Source organism: Equus przewalskii, chromosome 9, assembly GCF_037783145.1.
Source record: "Equus przewalskii isolate Varuska chromosome 9, EquPr2, whole genome shotgun sequence".
Taxonomy (NCBI): Eukaryota; Metazoa; Chordata; class Mammalia; order Perissodactyla; family Equidae; genus Equus; species Equus przewalskii.
The window spans coordinates 23,045,245-23,065,086 of record NC_091839.1 but is presented as its reverse complement, the minus strand read 5'-3'; the positions used below and the strand labels follow the sequence as shown (position 1 = coordinate 23,065,086).

At 59.9% G+C, this 19,842-nt stretch overlaps 3 protein-coding genes across 9 annotated transcripts; 1 reads left to right on the top strand and 2 right to left on the bottom strand.

The window, feature by feature from the left end:
• The first annotated feature begins 1 nt into the window (after position 1).
• On the top strand, positions 2–12,073 carry LENG8 (leukocyte receptor cluster member 8). 7 transcript variants are annotated; one of them, XM_070558488.1, is made up of 16 exons: positions 2–141; positions 1,689–1,781; positions 2,495–2,669; positions 3,033–3,128; positions 3,953–4,063; positions 4,893–5,145; positions 5,366–5,507; positions 5,785–5,973; positions 6,372–6,650; positions 6,728–6,868; positions 7,015–7,300; positions 7,882–7,983; positions 8,064–8,132; positions 8,221–8,350; positions 8,433–8,640; positions 10,814–12,073. In XM_070558488.1, exons 2-16 carry the CDS (start codon positions 1,744–1,746, stop codon positions 10,974–10,976), a joined length of 2,382 nt encoding a protein of 793 aa, XP_070414589.1. In that variant the 5' UTR covers positions 2–141; positions 1,689–1,743; the 3' UTR covers positions 10,977–12,073. The 7 variants fall into 7 exon arrangements, with proteins under 7 accessions (XP_070414589.1, XP_070414591.1, XP_070414584.1 ...); XM_070558489.1 differs by lacking the exon at positions 2–141 and adding an exon at positions 286–456; XM_070558490.1 differs by lacking the exon at positions 3,953–4,063.
• LENG9 (leukocyte receptor cluster member 9) lies at positions 11,799–13,702 on the bottom strand. The gene has a single exon (XM_008525942.2). It carries the CDS (start codon positions 13,700–13,702, stop codon positions 12,188–12,190), a length of 1,515 nt encoding a protein of 504 aa, XP_008524164.2. The 3' UTR covers positions 11,799–12,187.
• Positions 11,799–19,842, bottom strand: CDC42EP5 (CDC42 effector protein 5). Its single transcript, XM_070558497.1, has 3 exons — positions 19,580–19,842; positions 18,737–18,884; positions 11,799–15,287 (listed from the first exon to the last, which is right to left on the bottom strand). The coding sequence occupies exon 3, from the start codon at positions 15,285–15,287 to the stop codon at positions 14,826–14,828; it is 462 nt and encodes a 153-aa protein (XP_070414598.1). The 5' UTR covers positions 18,737–18,884; positions 19,580–19,842; the 3' UTR covers positions 11,799–14,825.

Genomic DNA, 19,842 nt, shown 5'->3' with positions numbered 1-19,842 from the left:
CCTCCTTGTGACGTCAGGACGCCGCGGTCGGGACGTTGGAGCCCAGGGAAGACAAGAGTCAGCCGGGTTGGGAGCCGTGCCGCGGCCGTGTTGCTCTCGCCTTGGGCCGCTGGTGACGAGTCCCGGGGGCGATCAGCCGAGGTAGGTGTGGGGAGCGACGGGCCGGCGGGCGGGCGCGAACGGCGTCTCCTTTCGGCGTTACGTCGCGCAGGCCCCGAGGCCTTGGCGGCTGTCGCACCAGCGGACGCCGCGCGAGAGCGGCGACAGGGTGTGGCGGGCTCGAGCGGCCACTGCGCCTGCGCAGCTGCGCGCCTGCGCCATCGGCCCCCGCCCTCGGAATTCCGGGGCCCCGAGCGCCCCCGCTCTCAACCCCCCATTGACCGGGAGGTTCCACCCGGAGGACGGCGTTGCCCCGGGCGACGGGCGGCACTTGGGCCGGCTTCATCCTCGGGGACGGTGCGCATGCGCGGCGCGGCTCGGGCGGTGGCTCCGGAGTCAGACGTGGGGACCCGGGCGGCCTCTGCCTCCCCCCGGCGCCCCCTCTGCCTTCCCCAGGCCTGCGGGGCGGCCAGGTGCCCCTCTGGCCCCGGCCTCGCGTCCGATTTCAGACCCACTCCAGGCCTTCCCTTTCCGCCTCTCCGATTCTCTCCGCTCGTGACCTCCTGCCCTCCTCCCCCACCCCCCGCCAGGTCCTGTTTCCTCCTTAAGTTAGCCTTTCTTTTCTAGGGCTGTTCCCAGCTCCAGACTCCTGTCCCTGTTCCCTCACTTCTTGTAGGATTTTTGAATTCTCCCGTGAGACTCGCCTTTGAGCCCACCCGTAATTCTCAGTTATCCCCCCCAAGTTCACGCCCGCCGGTCCTTGCCCCCAAGACGCCCCTTCACTTTTTTCAGTCCTCTCATCCCCTCCCAACTTTCTAAAGATGCTCTGGACCTCATTAGACATCCCTGAAGCTTTCTCCCCAGACCCCCAGTGGCGGGGCTACGGCTTCTCCCTCCTGGGTCTACCCCTGCTTTTAGGACCCTGCCGTCTAGCGTTCTTCTCTGTCCTTAGGGGTCCTTCCTGAAATTAATCCCTTAAGAACTTTCTAAGCACCCGTTTCTTCACCAAGGGGTTCCTCTTGGGCACCCTCAGCTTCTCCCTGTTTCTAGGATAACTTCCAGAAATCTTCTCTTTCTCTGATTGATTTTTCCGTTCTCCGCTGTTCTCCTCTCTCACGTCTCCCTCAGAAGCTTCCCTCTTGACAGAGTTCCCCTCAGAAACCTTTCCAAGTCTCCCAGCCTTAGGGGTTCCCGCAGGCTTTGCTCATGAGGGCGTCGTCTTCCTTCTCCTTCCTCTCTGGCATTCCTTTTACTCGTTACCTCTTGACTGAGGTCCCCCAGCCTACCCTCCCCACCACCTTCTTATCCGTCTCAGAGTTTCCCTTGAACTCTTCTCCTTCCTCATACGGGTTTCAGATCCTTCATTTCACAGCCAGGGCACTGCAGGGCGGCCAAGGTCTTGCCCTCGCACTGTAGCCCTTTTATTCCACACCCAGGATTCTCTTCAGATTCTTTACCCCAGTGGCTCCTTCTTTCTCAGACTCCCTTTTCTGCCTGCCTTCTCGTGAGTCCATCCGCTTCTCCTCCCCTCATCGTGACATGTTTCTTGCTCCTTCTTGAGTCTCCCTAACTCTTTCTTTCTCTCACAGACAGTGAAAAGGCAGTCTGGCTCCCGCGGTCCACCCCTTACACCCCAAGGTCCAGATGGCGGCCAACGTGGGTGATCAACGTAGCACAGATTGGTTAGTGGGGTTACTGGGACAGAAGCTGGAGGGGAGGGTGAGAGGAAGTAAGCCTCAGTGTTGTCCTCCGCGATGGGCCCTCCCACAGCGTGGGGGAAGTGATGCAGCAGTGCCTGTGGGGGGTGGTGGGGACACAGCCCTCCTCTGGCCTCAAGGTTAAAGGGAAGCATTTGGCTGTAGTGTGGAGGAGGTCAGTCTTCACCCCTCTGAACTTTCGTTTTTCACAGTACAGTGCTTGCTTCACAAAATTGTGATGATTGATTCAGTGAACTGTGATTAGGGGGCAGCGTCCAACACTTAATACTCAGTCATTTATCTTTTTGTTAGTTGCTTATTTTTTCCACACCAGCATGATAATTACCTGCTGGCTGGGGTGGTGTCAGACAGAATTCATTGATTCATAAAACACTTACACCTGCTAGGCGCCAGGTTCTATGTTTAGCTCTGTGGACACTGATAATCTTTTCATTTGTTTGATTTTTAATAACTGCTGTGTACCAGGCACCTGGAAAAGTGCCTTAGGTAGGTAATTCCATTTATCCCTCAGAAACTGTGAAGCAGAAACTAGTTGTCAGCATATCATAGATTAGAAAATTTAGGCTCCAATAGATGATAAGAGGGAGATCTGGGGTTCAAGCCGTGGTATTTGCCTGCCTCCATCTTTCACTCTGTGTACTGGGAGGACAGACTGACTGGACGTGCTCTCTCTGCAGGTCCTCTCAGTACACCATGGTGGCCGGGGCAGGCAGAGAGAACGGCATGGAGACTCCCATGCACGAGAACCCGGAGTGGGAGAAGGCCCGCCAGGCCCTGGCCAGCATCAGCAAAGCAGGAGCCGCTGGCAGCTCCGCCAAGGCCAGCAGCAATGGACCCGTGGCCGGTGCACAAGTGAGCAGGCCACACCGGCCTGGGCACCCTGCGTGGGGGGCTACTTGGGGAGGGACACACGTGGTGGACACTGTACTCTGAAGATATTCTAGGAGTTTTTGGGTAGGGGAAGTGGGTCTGTTTCCTTGAAGAGTCCTGAGTCCTCTGTGGTCCTAGTCCCTGGGAACCTAACCTGAAGAGGGAGATGTACCCTTGGTGCCCCAGTTCCTATGGTGGAGGCGGTGGCGCTCTGTGGAGAGACGTGGACACACTTCCATTCCTTGGCAGTTAAACACCAGAAAATCAGTGTGCCCTTTTGGGGCCTGTGGGGCCCATGGGCTCCCGCTGCCAATGCTGATGGCACGTGGGCCTCTCTCTCCACAGTACGTGTCGCAGGCAGAAGCCCTGCAGCAGCAGCAGTACTACCAGTGGTACCAGCAGTACAACTACGCCTACCCCTACAGCTACTACTACCCCATGGTGAGTGCCCGGCCGGGCCGGGGCCGGCAGGCGAGGAGTGGGCTCAGGCAGGATGCACGGGTCCAGGTGTAGTTCATGGGTTGAAGTCAGCAGTGACACCTGCTGAAAAGCCCTTCACTAGCTCATTGCCCAGGAGGTAAATCCCCGGTGCTGCCTGTGGCCTGCCAAGTCCCACGTTAACGTGGTTCTGGTCACGTCTCCTCTCCCTGTGCTCCTTGCACAGTTGCCACAGAGACGACCTCTGTCTCTCACACACCCGGTCCACTCTCGCTCTGCTCTGCTGCAGCTCTCTTCCCACGTTCCCAAGCACCCTGGGCCCGCACCTCCTGGAGGGCTGCCCAGATGTCACCTTCAGAGAGCCCTTTTCTCTGGCAAACGTAGTGTACAGGAGCATCCCCCCACCCTGTCATCTGTTTCTTTATTTGGCCTCTTTACTTCCTGCTGGATGTGTTACATGTCTGTCTACAACTGTGCCTACGTTTTGAATGCAAACTTCTTTAGAGCATAAGTTTTATCTGTTATTTTTTGTTCTCTTGTTGTGCTTAGGAGAGTTGGCACTCAGTAGATATTTGTGAAATAGATCCTCTAAGATCTAGTAGAAGTGGGGTATGGAATTGGTAGAGGTTTTCATTTTATTTGTTAATTTTTTTAGTGTAAGATAATTTGTTGCATTTATGCAGCGGAGGGAAAAAGAGAGGGAGCAGAGGTGAGTGGAGGGTCGTGGATCGCGTAAGGCTCCTGAGTGGCAGGAGAAAGGGGAAGGTTTAGACCTTCCGGGCAGGAATCGGGCCCACCCCTAACCCTCCTTCCTGTGCCTTTGGCAGAGCATGTACCAGAGCTACGGCTCGCCTTCCCAGTATGGGATGGCCAGCTCCTACGGCTCAGCCACACCCCAGCAGCCATCGGCACCCCAGCACCAAGGGACTCTGAACCAGGTAATGCCCTAGCCGGCTCCGTGTCGAGTTCAAGCAGGGGCTCTAGTTTTGAGAGTGGGCTCGCAGTGGGGATGCCTGCATTATTTACACTGCCCTGTCTCCCTTTTTTCCCCCCTGCCAAGCAATTTCTGATCTGAGAACAACCAGGGCAAAGCAGTTTTAAAACCAGGATGGGTTTAGGGCAAGGCCAGGGGCTGAGGTGTTGGGATGACAGTGGGAACGCTTTGTCATGTGGCAGCCTGTCTTGTGTATTTCCTCCAGCACGCACGCACACGCATACATACACACACATGCACACACACAGTCTAGCCTTACAGTTAACGTGCAGCCTGGAGGAGCTGTGGAGCTAGTGCGGGGGAGGCAGGTCTGGGTTTGAATCCCAGTTCTCTGCGTGACCTCTGCGTCTCAGCCAGCTCTGTCACGTGAGAAGGATAATTGCATTTTATTATAAGGCTTCTGTGAGTATGTCTGAGCGCGTGTGTATCTTGACCGGCACATGATACCTGCTCAGACAGTGGCCGCTGGCATGGGTGTGCTGTCACTGGCTCACTAGGAGGTGGACTCCCGTGTTTAGATGTGGGCTGCTGCCACTCAGCAGCCGGGGGCCCCGAGCAAGCAGCTCAGTGTCTGAGCCTGCATTCTCTTGGCTGTGAAAAGGGTGGGTAATAAAAGTCTGTCCTTCAGAGGGTCATTCTGTGGGTCCAGGGTGATACTCCACCTGGGGCTCACGACATAGAGCTGAGAGCTGAGTAACGTTACAATCATGAGAGCAGAGTGAGAGAGCATGGAGAACTCTGCTCGTGCCTTCAATGCCTGCTTCCTCCGACAGCCCCCGGTCCCCGGCATGGATGAAAGCATGTCCTACCAGGCCCCCCCTCAGCAGCTGCCGGCAGCCCAGCCCCCTCAGCCCTCCAACCCTCCCCACGGGGCTCACACTTTGAACAGCGGCCCCCAGCCCGGGACGGCCCCAGCCACCCAGCACAGCCAGGCAGGGCCCGCCCCGGGCCAGGCTTATGGGCCGCACAGCTACCCTGAGGCTGCTAAGCCCAAGAAGGGCCAGCAGCTCTGGAACCGCATGAAGCGTAAGTTGGCGTTGGACCCCAGAGAGGACAGGGCATGGGGGTTGCACCTCTCAGGCCTTGGGCCTGAGGCACGTTGGGGCGGTATCCTTATTTCTGGGTGTGTGATGTCCCAAGGCTTTGAGTGCAGCCACTCTGCAGCTTGGCCTGTCCCCTTCCTGGGGGTAGGGCAGCCCCAGGCGGGCCCAGGATGTCCTAACCCCAGCTTTTGCTGCCCCCACAGCAGCCCCTGGGACTGGTGGTCTCAAGTTCAACATTCAGAAGCGGCCCTTTGCCGTCACCAGCCAGAGCTTCACCTCTGCCTCGGAGGGCCAGCACAGCAGCTTCGGCCCCCAGCCCAACCCCGAGAAGGCGCAGAACCACAGGTGATGGCCATGCCCTTGCCCCCACCCAGGCCCCTTGCCTCTGTACTCAGCGTCTGTGTACAGTCCACTGGTACGTTCTGCACCCCGAGTCTCAGTCCGCTCCTCCAAACACGGAGAGGGGTCCCTTCCCCGGGGTTGCTGAGAGCATGAAACAAGAGGGGAAAGGAAAACACTTGCCGTGTATCTGGCACGTGTGTCAGCTCAGTGAGGGGTCGTGATGACAGTTTTTGCTGGGGTGCGGGGTGCCCCCCAGCTGAGTGCCTGCATCCGCCCCCAGGGGGAGCCTGTCCGGGAAGCCTGATGACTGGCCGCAGGACATGAAGGAGTACGTGGAGCGCTGCTTCACGGCCTGCGAGTCGGAGGAGGACAAGGACCGGACGGAGAAGCTGCTCAAGGAGGTGCTGCAGGCCCGGCTCCAGGACGGCTCGGCCTACACCATCGACTGGAGCCGGGAGCCTCTGCCGGGGTGAGTCCGGGTGGGGGCCATGCGGGGATGAGGGCGATTTTGCACAGGAGGGGAGCTGGGTGCTGTGTGGAGACCTCCATATGTGGGTACCTGGAGCCCCAAAGAGAAATGAGCAGGGATGTTGGATCTTGGGGGCGGGAGGCCAGGAGTCGCCAAGGGTTGGAATCCTCGGGTGGGTGAGGGCCGTGGAGGCTGGCAGGTGTGTGTTACTCAGCGGCTAAGAGCACCCCGTAGACACAGAAAACCTTGGGTTTGCCTCTCATTTCTGCAACGTATTAGCTGAGTCGCCTGGGTAAGTGCCCTTCCCGCCTGAGCTTGTGTGTCCCTGGGGTGGGTGGCAGATGTTGGGGGCGGTGGGGGCGCCGGGTTGGTGATGCCCTGCCCTGCTATATCCTCAGGCTGACTCGGGAGCCTGTGGCTGAGAGCCCCAAGAAGAAGCGGTGGGAGGCCCCTAGCAGCCTTCATCCTCCCAGGGGGGCAGGCTCAGCGACAAGGGGCGGGGGTGCCCAGTCCCAGCGAGGGACACCAGGGGCTGGGGGTGCTGGCCGAGCCCGGGGCAGCAGCTTCGCCAAATTTGGCAACCGCAATGTCTTCATGAAGGACAACAGCTCCTCCTCCAGCACGGACTCCCGCTCCCGCTCCTCCTCCCGGTCCCCGACCCGCCACTTCCGCCGCAGGTGCGCAGGCTCCAGGGTGGAGGGTGGGCCTGGGGGAGCAGCCATTCAGGCCTCACCTTCTTGCTGCTTCTGTGCAGTGACTCCCACTCGGACTCCGACAGTTCCTACTCAGGGAATGAGTGTCATCCTGTGGGTCGCAGGAACCCGCCCCCCAAGGGCCGAGGAGGTCGGGGAGCCCACATGGATCGGGGCCGAGGCAGGGCGCAGCGTGGGAAGAGGTGAGACCTGGGGTCGGTGACCAGGAGGAGGAGGGCTGTGTCCTTGGGGAGCGTTGGAGAGGCACACCGCTGACTGCCCCTGTGGCTGAGGCTGGAGCATGGCACCCACCCTTTGCTTCCTTCCCTGCCCACTTCTCCCTGCCCAGGCACGATCTAGCTCCCACCAAGCGCAGCCGCAAGAAGATGGCAGCGCTGGAGTGTGAGGACCCCGAGCGTGAGCTGAAGAAGCAGAAGCGGGCGGCCCGCTTCCAGCACGGACATTCCCGCCGCCTGCGCCTCGAGCCCCTGGTGCTGCAGATGGGCAGTCTAGAGAGCAGCGGGGCTGACCCTGACTGGCAGGAGCTGCAGATCGTGGGCACCTGCCCTGACATCACCAAGCACTACCTGCGTCTCACCTGTGCCCCAGACCCATCTACCGTGCGCCCTGTGGCAGTAAGTACCCAGGAAGGCTGGTGCTGGCTCTAGGCCCGTGTTGCCAACACAGGGAGGATGGCAGAGACCACACAGGAGGGGGTGCTGTCGCAGGCAGGCACCTGCAGCTGGCTGGGGACATCAAGGCCGGTGGGCACTCTGAGAAGTGAAGTGAAGACAGAACCTGTGCTTCGGAGCCCTGAGTCCAGCGTGTATGGCCTTGTTGGGACACTTGCTTGGCCTCTGAGTCTCCGTCCCCTGCTTAGGAGATAGAAGGAAGCCCCCCTCCCAGGCCCGTGCCCCTGAGGCAGTGGGATGATTGGGCCTCAGCATCCTCCGCTGAGGCCAACGGTAGAAACGTAGTCAACATTCCATCCCAAAGGACATGACCGCATGTGCTGATGCTGAAACCGAGGCCTGGGAGCATTTTATTGTAGCAGGCTGTTTTGCGATCTTTCTAATGTTGGTGGCGAGTCGTTCAGTGGGTTTGATGTTGCAGCCCTCTTTTTAAGACAGCAAGTTAGTGGGCCTGTAGCAGGTTCTAGTGTGTCTTTGCACCCTTGCCTCAGTCACACTGAGCGTTGATTCCATTCCTTCCCCAGGTTTTGAAGAAGTCACTGTGCATGGTCAAGTCCCACTGGAAGGAGAAACAGGACTATGCCTTCGCCTGCGAGCAGATGAAATCCATCCGGCAAGATCTGACGGTGAGGCGGGTGCTGGGAGGGCCTGGCCCTGGCTCGTCCTGTCCTGCTCCGGCCTAACTTCTCCCTGCCCGCTGCCCCAGGTGCAAGGTGTGCGCACCGAGTTCACGGTGGAAGTGTACGAGACGCATGCCCGAATCGCCTTGGAGAAGGTGAGTGGGCTGACGAGGCCCTCCTGGGCTCCTCCCGGGCTCCCTCTCCTGGCCTCATTCTGCTCCTCCTCCGTGCCTGACCCTCCAGGGTGACCACGAGGAGTTTAACCAGTGCCAGACGCAGCTCAAGTCACTGTATGCTGAGAACCTGCCAGGCAACGTGGGTGAGTTCACGGCCTACCGGATCCTCTACTACATCTTCACCAAGAACTCCGGAGGTGAGAGGCACGGTCCACGGGCACGGCTGCCCCAGGCCTCCAGGCTTGGGCCCTCCTGAGCCCCTTTTGTCTCGGACCCCAGATATCACCACGGAACTGGCGTATCTGACACGGGAGCTGAAGGCAGACCCTTGCGTGGCCCACGCCTTGGCGCTACGGGCAGCCTGGGCTCTGGGCAACTACCACCGCTTCTTCCGGCTCTACTGTCATGCGCCCTGTATGTCTGGCTACCTCGTGGACAAGTTTGCAGACCGAGAGCGCAAGGCTGCCCTCAAGGCGATGATCAAAACGTATGTGAAGCTGAGCTTCCCCCGGCTCTCTGCTCTGCCGGCCCCGCCGCCACCCTCCTCCCTGTCATCCCCCCCCTCACGCTCCTGGCCATCAGGCCTCCGGCTCCAGAGCCCTTGTGTCCCCTGGTCGCCCTCCCTCGTGTCCTGGTCCTCTCTCCCGTCTCGTCTTTCCACACTCAGCCCTCCCTCAGATCCTCCTGCTTCCCTTCACACAGCCCACCCTGTTCTGGGCCGTTCTCTGCCTCACTGCTCCGGGGGTCACTCTTCATCCCTCTGCTGCTCTCTTTCTCCTGCTCAAGTCACCCTGGTTTCTAGTTCGTTTTCTTCTTGCTCTGGGCTCTTGGCTTCCTGCCTTGAGGTCTCTGTCCGCCTGTCTTTTGCGGCTCTCCTGTCGCTGAGCTCCTTGCTCTGTAGAGACAAACTAGAAAGGCGGGCCTGCTCTTGGCAGCTTCTGGTCTGGTCTAACGGGACAGGGCCCCATTCCCACTTGAGGTCCTTTGAGACTGCAGACAATGTTTAGGGAAATAGGCGTGACATGGGGGCCAGCCAGACTGGGGGTGGTACTTAAAAAGAGCACGTCCTCGGCCCACCAGGTGTTGCATGTGCCCACTGTGCGTGGGTGCGTGTGTGTGTGTGTGTGTGTGTGTTGGGGGGTGGGGATGCTTGGGTCCTTGGAAGTGAGAAGCCCCCAGGGGATGGAGGGCAATATAAGGAGACCACTTTTATTGTCACAACTAGGGGGTACTACTTCTTGAGTGGGTTGAGACCAGGGGTACTGCTAAACATCCTGCAGTACACAGGATGCCCCACAGCACAGCAGCATCCAGCCCCCAGGTGTTAGTCTTGTCGAGGTTGAGAACCCCTGGTCCGAGGTTAGGAGCCATGGGGATGGTTTGGAGCTGGGGAGGGACAGTCAGCTTGAAGGACAGGAGATGTGCTCTAGATCCAGTTTGGGTCAAGAAGACTTAAGGCAGAGGCTGAGCCAGGGCAGTGGCACAGACATAGAGAAGAGGACGTGGGGCAGAAACATGGAGGAAGCAGGATGCACAGGGCCTGGTTTACCGACCTGGGAGTGATGAGGGAAGTGGCCATGTGGCTGAAAGCTGCCCTGGCTGCCCTCAGAGTCCACCTCTGTGACTAGACAGACTCCGTCAGGGCAGCTCCCAAGCCCCCGGACTGTTCCGGGGCTGTAGCTGGGCGAGCTCTTATTCCTGGACCAGGTTTATATGCTGGCCCTTGGTCGGGGACCCAGCCGCGAATGGGCCTCTGGGAGGGGCCCTGGTTGTTGGCCGCCTGCTTTCAGGCCTTCCCACTTCCAAAGGTGGCGCTGCCTTTCCTTGGCAGACGTGCCCCCCCCACCCCCACCCCATCCCAGAGCCGGGTTCCTGCAGGGCAGCCAGGAGGCCAGCTCAGAAGTGAGGGCAGCAGGCTCTCCAGGGCTGAGACAAAGCTTGGGCTCGAGGCAGGACTGGTTCAGGTGCTTTCTGCCACTCCCTCCCTAGGTGACGCTGGCCAAGTGGCCCTGTTTGGAACTGGTTGCCTCAGTGTGTGTTTATAAAGGGTAGGGTGACAGCTGACTGTGGGAATTCAGTGAGTTAATGTGGCAGCATTTAGAACTGCCCTTTCCCAGCACATGTCAGGTGCTCAAGTCTCTTATCAGCAACCAGGAATTAACTGTTTTAAGTATATACTCAGTGCTGGCTGACACCTGTGCCTGGGGTGTTCCCCTGGCAGGGGAAGCAGTGAGGGGCGGGTTCCCCAGAGAGGCAGTACCCCCTGCTGGCTGCCCCATGCCCCTCCCATGCCCATGGCGCACTCCCTCCGCCCAGCCCCTGCCCCTTGGCCACAGCGGGGCCCTCTTCTGAGGGACTGCTCAGGCCCTGAGCTGCGGAGGAGCCAGCTGGGCCCTTCCCTCCCATTCCCTCTCCTTCCTGGTCCCCCTGCACAGGTAAGTGAGGGTGAAGGGGGGCACAACCGGGGTTGGGGCCGCCAGCCCCCACCCCGGGCCCCCCCAAGCCCCTGAGGTGGGGAGGCTGGGGGTGGGGTGAGAGGTCAGCAGGTAACGTGCTGAGGAAACCCTTTGGGTGCCTGAGGGGGGGGCACCCACTCCCTGCAGGTGGGGCCCTCCCCCGCCCGCCGCGTGCCTCATCACCTTCTCCTCTTGTCTCCATAGCTTCCGCCCTGCGCTGCCCGTCTCCTACCTGCAGGCCGAGCTGGCCTTCGAGGGCGAGGCCGCCTGCCGGGCCTTCCTAGAGCCCCTGGGCCTGGCCTACACGGGCCCGGACAACGCCAGCATCGACTGCCGCCTCAGCCTGGCGCAGCTGTCAGCCTTCTGAGCACCAGCCGACGGGGCGGGGGGCGGGGCCGCGGCCCCCCAGCGCCGCCTTTGCCGATTTTGCTTTTGAGCCATGGACTTGGGTTGTAAATTAATTTGTGGGGAGTGGGCTCCAGGAAGAGCTACCATCCCTGCCTCCGTTTTCCCACCAGGGAGTCTGTACAGAGATTTTTTCTACATTTTTATTTTTTGCCTCAGAGGAACGGGATTAGGGGAGGGTGGGACAGTGGAGGGTTGGGGGCACGGTCTGTGGGCTGGCTGGTCTGTGTCCACCTGGCACCTCCACTAATGCTGTCTCAGTGTTTTCTCTCTCTCTCTCTCGAGCTTGTACTCCGGTACCGACCCGGCACCCTGGCCCGTCCCAAGCCGGGGGGCCAGCGGAAGAAGACAGGCCGCTCCGCCCGTGCCCGCCGCGGCAGGGGCACCAGCACACCTGCCCGCTGCCATCTGCCTCACCACAGACTCTTGTTGCTCAGCCCTCCGGGGCCTCAGTGTTTGGGGCGAGGGGAGCCGCGTAAAGACTGTGCCCTGCCCTCGGCCCCCACCCCAGAAATGCCGACGCCACGCCGCCACCAGATCCACCGCCACCGGCACTGAGGACTCCGGAGGCCATCGCGGGACCTCGCCGGCCGGGCCGCCTCGTCTACAGTTGTATTAAGTTGTTTCCGTGTTCCCTCCTCCCTCCATCCCAGTGTTTCTTCTGGTTTTTTTTTCCCCCCCTCCCTCCTCCTCCTGCTCCCACCCCTTCCTTGGTTCAGCACAGGTAAACCAGTTACCCCTCCCCGCCTTCATGGATCACCAGCTCACGTCATGTTTCCTTCTCTTTTCTTTTTGTGTGTGTTTATTTAAGTTACTTTTTCTTCTTCCTCCCCTTTTCTTTTCCGTCCTCCCTCCCTCTTCTGCCATGTAACTGGAGGATGTGCAATGAGTTTGCAAACAGCTGGACTGTCAGGCTGCTTTTTTTCCAGATGTTCCTCCTCTGCCTCCCCTCCCCTTCCTTTCCCCTCCCCTTTCCTTCCTTCGTTCTTTCCTTGGAGCACTGAGCACCATTTGGAAGCTTGAGAGAAACCAAAATTAAAGAGAGAGAGAGAGAGAGAACACCGTTTGTCCCTCCTGCTTGGACTGGATCTCCTCTGTCAGGTTGTTTGGGTCCTGGCCGTGATTTCTTTTGGGGCTGAGATCCAATTTATCTTCCCTAGAGGTCTGGGAGTGTCACCCCAAGGGGATCTCAGCTAGGGGCTGGTAGGTGCCGCCTGTCCTCCCCATGCTGCACAGCCAGAGTTTCCCCAGGGGCTGGCTCCCCAGCTCCTGCCCAGGGCTGAACCCAGGCACAGGAAGGCACACTTCGGAACCCTGGGGTACCTTGGCCAGGGTGAGGTGGGGGTCCAGCCCTCCCGGGGGCTTTAGCACTCTGAGCCCCTCGGCCTCCAGCCTCTGTCCCAGCACTTGGGCCATGCTTGCCAGGGAGGGGGAAGGGGGGGCACAGAGCACATGGTGGCCCAGGAGCACCAGGCGTGTAAAGCTTAGCCAAGGGGGTGCCTGAAGCCCCGGGGCCGAGAGCACGCGTCTTAGGGCGCTGACCGCAGCCTCCACCTCCCCGGGGCCCACCAGCCGCAGCAGGGCCAGTGTCAGGTGCAGGGCCTGTGCAGGCACCGTGAACGCAGCACATGATGGCGCACTTCGGACCATCTCTTCCTGGGCCTTGGCTACTCCTGCCTGCAGCCCGGGCTCCGTCACCATGAGGGCCACAAAATGCGTTGGCCGGGGCTGGCGAGGGGTCTCAGCCCTGGCCACAGTGTTCTCTCTCCTGTCTAGGGGCCAGGCCCCGAGACCCCACTCTGCTGCCTTATCAGGAAAACCTTCTAGGGTCCGCTCTGGGGCTGCCGTGGCCTGTGGCTCTGCAGTCCTGCCGACGGCAGTGGCTGGTTTTAGACGTTTTTCTGGCTCCGTCCACGGGGAAGCCTGGCCTCCAGCCCCTCCCAGCTCTTGCTTCTGGGCCTTCGCAGATGTCCCTACCACCTCCAGGTGCCGGGCCTCCGAGCCTCCCCTCTCGCGGGCAAAAGTATCCTCGAGTTCCGTCGTGTCCCGCTCTCCTTGCTCTCCTGCCGGAGCGCCAGCCGGGCCCGCAGCTAGGCGGTCCTGCGCCTCTGCGGTCCGATGTGCATCCTCGGCCCTAGCTTCCCCGGCGTGCACATCTCCAGTCCCGCGCGCGTCCCCGCCGTCCGGCGCGTCCCCGCTGTCAAGCACATCCAGGATGGTGGGCCCACGACCCGCCGCCGAGCCCGAGCCAAAGACGTGGTCGGTGCGCGAGGCGCGGTCCCACACGACGCGGCCGCGGAAGCGGAAGTAGCGCACGCGGTGCTGCGGCACTGCCAGCACGCCCGGCCCGAGCGCCGCCAGCGGCTCGTCCCAGCAGAAGGCGCTGAAGGGCTCCTCGCGCACGCCCAGAAAGCGGTCGACGTAGCCCACCGAGAAGTCAGCCGGGTCGAGGCGCGGGTCCCAGCGGATGCGCTGGATGACGGCCGCGGCCGTGCGCAGCGGCGGCTTCTTGGCCCCGGGCTCGGGCTCGGGCTCATCGCTAGGCCGCGCCGGCGCCCCAGGGTGGGGCTGGTGGCAGCGGGCACCGAAGCGGCAACGGCCCTCCAGGAAGAAGCGGCAGGCCGGCGGCGGCGGGGGCTCCGCAGCAGGGACCTCCAGGGGCGACTCCGGCGCTCCGGCCGCCGCCATGAGAGCCGGGGTGTGGCTGGCGCGCCCCCGGCCTAGGCCGTCTAGCGCCGGCGACAGGTCTGCCTGCCGGGACAGGTCTGCCGGGACCTGCTGTGGCTTCACCGGCCGGCGCCCCGGCCACGCCCCGACCCGGGAACCACGCCCGCGCTCGCGAGGACTCCGGCCTGATCCCGGGACCGCCCTCCGCGGAGTCCTCTGGGAATCTGACCCTGCCAGCACCCCCGCCCCCAGTCCAAGTGCTTTACCGGTGCGGCCGCGCCGCTCAGACGCCTTAGAGAACCTGGCCCCGCCCCCAGCCGAGAAATTTACACGTCCGGCGACGCCCCCAGTGGGGCCGCCCTCCGCCGCCAGGCGATTTACACTGTGGTCCCACCCCTGGCCCTAGTAATTTGCATGCGCAGTCCCGCCTCCTCGGTGTCAGCGAGCCTGGCTCCGCCCCCCGCCCAATGATTTGCATGTGCAGCCCCGCCTCCTTCGTGCACTTAGCGAGCCTGGCTCCGCCCCCTGCCCAAAGATTTGCATGTGCTGTCACGCCCCTCGGGCCCCCTCCCCCGTTTGGTCGCACCGTCCGCGGGCGCCCGGGACAACTGGACGCCTGGAGGTGCGGACTGAACTTCGTACCTCTGACTCGGGACGCTGCTGCCGCCCTCGGACCCACGCATCTTTGGGGGAAAAGGGAGCCTCCTCCACGGGGACAACGCCTCTTCCCGGCCACTTCGCATTGCGGACGCTCCCAGGGTCAAGAGTAGCTCCGCCCGAGCGAAGCCCACCTGGACGCGAGCTCAAGTCAACATCAATGAAAGAAAGAGGCTGTGGGAGGGGCCATGCCGGGACCCCGCCCCTGGGAGGGGCATCACCTAGCCACGCCCCCGAGCTCTCTTAAAGTGCGGTATCCCTCCAGTCCGAGCCCATTATCCGACCTCCACCTGGCTGGTCCAGTTACCGCATAGATCGGACCGCAAGGAGACAGACCTGGCTCTTAAAGGCGCAGGCCCCATCAGCCCCCTCCCCATGCTCCCTTCCCACATGCAAAGTGAACAGACAGAACTGAGGCACAGACCTTGGCCGTTTATGTATAAAGAAGTGGGGTGTCGGACTGTAGAGGCGCGGGGAACCGGGGTGCCTACAGGCCAATGACGTCGTCCAGCTCGAGGTCCTCGCTAGGGCTGCAGCGGGCCCTGGGGTGCTGCGCCCCGGAGCCGGGGTCCGCGTCGGGCTTGGCGGCCGCGGCCCCTGGGCGTTCCGCGTCCATGACGCCCAGCACGGCGTCCAGCATGGAGGGGCCCAAATCCAGGTGGAAGGACAGCAGCGGGTCGGCGGGCGCGGGCGCGCGCAGGGCGGGCGGCGGGGGCTGCGGCACGGCGGGCGGTGGCGCGCAGCGCGGGGCCTCCGCGGGCGGCGCCCGGGGCTCGGGGGGCGGCCCTCCGCCGTGGCGGCTCAGGAACGACGTGTCCCCGAAGGCGTCGCCGCCGCGCCCCACATGCAGCGTGTGCCGGAAGTCGCCGAGCGGCGCGGAGATGGACAGGGCGCCGCGCTCTGGCCGCTTCTTGGGTTGCACGGGGCCCAGCTGCTTCAGCACCGGCATCTGCGGAGTAGGGGCGGGTCAGTGCTGCCTCCCCCGGGATGGAGCGCCCGATGCCTGCCGTGTCCCCAGCCCTCCATGAGGACAGGATGCCCTCCAAAAGGACAAGATGATGATGAAAGCGGTTTACTCCCATTTTACAGGTGGGGGAAACTGAGGCTCCCAGAGGCCCCAGGCCACAGTGCTTGATTCAAATCTCAGACTCAAATTTAGGTCTGCCCATGACCACCAAGCTATGCTGATTCCAACAAGAACTAACATTTGAGCTTCCTATAGGCCCTGCAACGAGCAACAGGCGTCACCCACCCTTCTGCATGCTTCCCAGACTTGACAGAAAACTCCAGCTTCTCAAAGACGGAGATTCCCAGGCCCCGTCCCTGAAGACGGGACTAACTTTGTCCCTTAGGTGCAGCAGGTGCAGTGCCTGGGGCCCACCACACACGAAAAAGTGAAAATGTTTTCGTTTATTTTAAAATGTGTGGATTCTATTTGTCTTTATAACAACACAGTCGTAAAATATAAATATATAAATACAGGTACACACACCCTCATGAAAGCTTTGCCTAGGGCACATAAAAGTCATCCTGCAGGCCTGCTGGAAGATTTTAATTCAGGTTTAGGGTGGGTCTGGGAATCTGTCTACTTGCACAGTATTTTATAATTTGAGTTATTTGATTTTGAAAGAGACAATGTAATGGCTCAGTTTTTGTAAGATGATAATAAAATTTCCCTATGTTAAAAAAACGAACAAGAATGGCGTAAATTTGAAGCTGGCAGCTTGTGAACTTGAATTAGGTACACTATTGTCACGTGGCTACCCTGGGGATTCAATGGTCAATAGAAATGCCTGCCAACCTTTGACCATATCCTGGAACCTGGGTGTTTTTATGGAACTTCTGGGAGGGACTGTGATGGCCTTGGACTTTTGTAATAACTACAGTCACTGTTATTATAATGAAAACTCTTTCTATTTGAATTGAAGCCCCACCCTTTGCCAACTGTATGAAATGGGATGAATTATGTGATCTCTGTTTGTCTGTCTGTCTCCTGTCTGTAAGATGGATGAAATAACCCTCCTTTCCTTGCAGGGCACATGGGAAAACTCAATCAAAGAAAACCCTATTTGTCATAGTGCCAGCCAACTGGTAGTGCTAGTGTTGGAAGTAGGGGAGTATTTGTCTCCAAACAATAACTGTGGAACAAAATTTAGATTTGATAAACTCCTATGAGGAAGTCAAAACAGCCAGCATTGTTCTCTTAGTAACTAGCACCCTGGGAAATATCAGTCATGCGGAGAAAAATCAAAGTCAAAAGAATTTAAAATAAATGTAGATGGATGTGTTCTGAGGGCTGCCCTCTACCCTACCCACACACACACACACACACACACACACACACACTCACTGTTCACATTTATTTCTCTGGGCAAACCAGTCTTAATTTACTACCTCTGCAGTGTGTCTCAAACTTCTCTGATCTCAGCCTAGATGAGCAGATATATTTTTATTGCAACCTAGCACACTATTCCCACCCCCTCCCCTCCTGCCAGCACATAAGGGAAACACAAATTTCATGAAACAAACATGTTACTCTTATAACATGCTAGGCACTTGGATATTTTAAATTCCAAATCATTTTATTTTTTAAAAAATGCTGACCTTGCTCATTAATGAATCTCAATCCACAGTTTAAAATAACAAATCTGCTCTCACTGCTAACAGTGCCCATCATTACTCTGCAGTAAATTATGGATAAGAAAAGGCAGAACTCAGAAAGCCAACTGCCCAGGTTTGGATATGGCTGTGCCCATTGCTGCGTGGCTTTAGGCGAGTTACTTAACCTTTCTGATCTGACCTCATTTTCTCATCTCGAAAATGGAATGGTACTCATATAATACTTTGTAGTCTCTTTGTAGGAATTGGTGAGATTTTACCCATGAAAGTCGTAGCACACAGCAAATGCTCAATAAATGCTCAGTGGAGTCCCACCTTGGATCATTCTCCCCTGTCCCACAGAAGGAAACAGACAGAGGGTACATGACTTGCCCAAAGCCACAAAGCCAGCTCCGTGGGACTCCAGAGCCCAGAGTCACCAGTTCCACTGTCTGCTACCCTGTGAAGTGACCCGTCCCTGAACAGCTCCCAGCCACCACCCCTTCTGCCTGCCCACCCCCCAGCTTGTCCCTCATCCCATCCTCCTATTGCCCTGCCAGGTGACCTCACTGCACTTTCCAGCACCTGGCAGCACATTCAGATTTTGGTTCCTGACATCAAACGCACCTGGCTGCCTTTTCCTTTCTGTGGGACCCCAAACAAACCTCCTCAACCTTAACCCTCAGTTTACTCCACTGACAAACAGGAATCAGAATGCTTGTTTGCTAGGGGTCCTCGTAAAGCAGACTCACGATGCTGACATTTCACTTCCCAAGCACTTATTCCAGGCCAGACGCGGGCCTAGGTGCTTCACAGAGATGAACCAACTCATTCAACCCTCAGAACAACCAATGAGGCAGAAACCCTTATCACAATGTCCATTTTACAGATGTGGTGGCTGAGGCACAGAGAGGTGAAGTAACTTGCCCTGGGTAGTTCAGTAGCAAATGTTGGGGCTGGATTTGGACTCTAGGTGGATGAACTCCAGGGTCTAAGGATGATATATTGCTCATAGCCCCTCACAGGATGGGGTGGGCCAGCGAGCATCCCCATGGAAAAAATAATGTTTTGATTTGACATGAAGGCCAGAGATATACTTGATCATTTGTTATTCTTTTCTTTTTACATTCCAGACAAGAATTAGAGAAATCGTGTTTGAATGCCACCTTTTCTCCTCCTATACCTGAGACCTTGGGGCAAATCATTCCACTGCTTCCAGCCCCAGTGTCCTCTTAAATGAGGGCTCCAACCTCCCTCTAGCAGAGTTGTGTGCTTGATGCAATGAGGTCATGCTTGGAAAAAGCCCGTCACATGGCCAAGGCTATGCACAGAGGGGTTGTTGTTTGCGACAAACGTGAAACAGACACAGAGGGCAGGAGCCAGGTGGGTCCCCGGAGGCCCTGACCCCGCGCCCTAGGCAACCGGCCCTCCTCCCGCCTCCACCCTCCCCGTCTCTTTCCAGCCCCCGCAGGGCCTCAGCTCCAGCTGCAGGGGTGGGGGGCACAGCTGGTTCACCTCTGTCCTCTCCAGGCCCCGGCCCCGCCAGGAGGGAAATAACAACCCTCTCCGGATCCGGCCCGACTGGTTCTCAGCCCTTTGGGAGAGTCTGCGAGGCGGGTGGGGCCAGGGCAGAGCCGGGGGACCCGGGAGTGGGTGACCCCCAGCTCCTTGCAGCTCCAGCGCGCGCTTCCTGAAGCCACGTGGCTGCGGCCCAGACTTCAGCGGCCGCCGTCCTTTTGGCCGTCTGTCCTGCTTCCCTCTGGACCTGCCCGGGGGCCCTGGCCCACCACTGCCCCTCACCTCGCGGTCCTCGCCAAGCGGGGCAGGCACGCTCTCTGGCTCCGGCTCCCACTCTGGCTGGGACGCCCCTCTCCTCGGTGTGGAGACGCCTCCGCCTCCTAGTCCCAGGCCTGCACCTTCTTCCTTCTTCCTCCGGGCGGGATCTCACCTGGCAAAGGAAGTGTCATGGGGAACTTGGAGGGGGATTTGGGACCCAGGCGTCCGGGTCCACATGCCACCTCCTCAGGCCCCCTCCTCCTCTCTCAGGTTCCAGGAATCGTGGTTTCTGGTTCTCTTACTCCTCAGACCCAGGAGTCCAGGCCCCAGCCCCTCCTCCCTCAGACCCAGGAGTCCGGCTCCCAGCCCCTCCTCCCTCAGATGCAGGAGTCCAGGCCCCCAGCCCCTCCTCCCTCAGACCCAGGAGTCCAGGCCCCCAGCCCCTCCTCCCTCAGACCCAGGAGTCCAGGCCCCCAGCCCCTCCTCCCTCAGACCCAGGAGTCCAGGCCCCAGCCCCTCCTCCCTCAGACCCAGGGGTCCAGGCCCCCAGCCCCTCCTCCCTCAGACCCAGGGGTCCAGGCCCCCAGCCCCTCCTCCCTCAGACCCAGGGGTCCAGGCCCCCAGCCCCTCCTCCCTCAGACCCAGGGGTCCAGGCCCCAGCCCCTCCTCCCTCAGACCCAGGGGTCCAGGCCCCAGCCCCTCCTCCCTCAGACCCAGGGGTCCAGGCCCCCAGCCCCTCCTCCCTCAGACCCAGGGGTCCAGGCCTCCAGCCCCTCCTCCCTCAGACCCAGGGGTCCAGGCCCCAGCCCCTCCTCCCTCAGATCCAGGGGTCCAGGCCCCACCCCTGGCATCGAGTCCCTTCTTTACCTGCAGCGGGAACTGAAGTGTCAGCCCCTCTCGGGGGCCATGGTAGGAGCCCACACCAACGCAGACTCACAGCCCCGTCCAGCTCAGCCTGTCAGGGGCAGAGAGGGTTAAGGTGCAGGCCCCTCCCAGCCTTCCTTATCCCCCAAAAGTTTGCCTTTAGGATTTAAAGGACTAGAAAGCGGTGGTGGAAAAGCAGAGGCCCCTCTGGACTGAGTGCGGGGGCGGAGGAGGCCGGGACTGGATGTGCTCGGAGGACGCGCAGA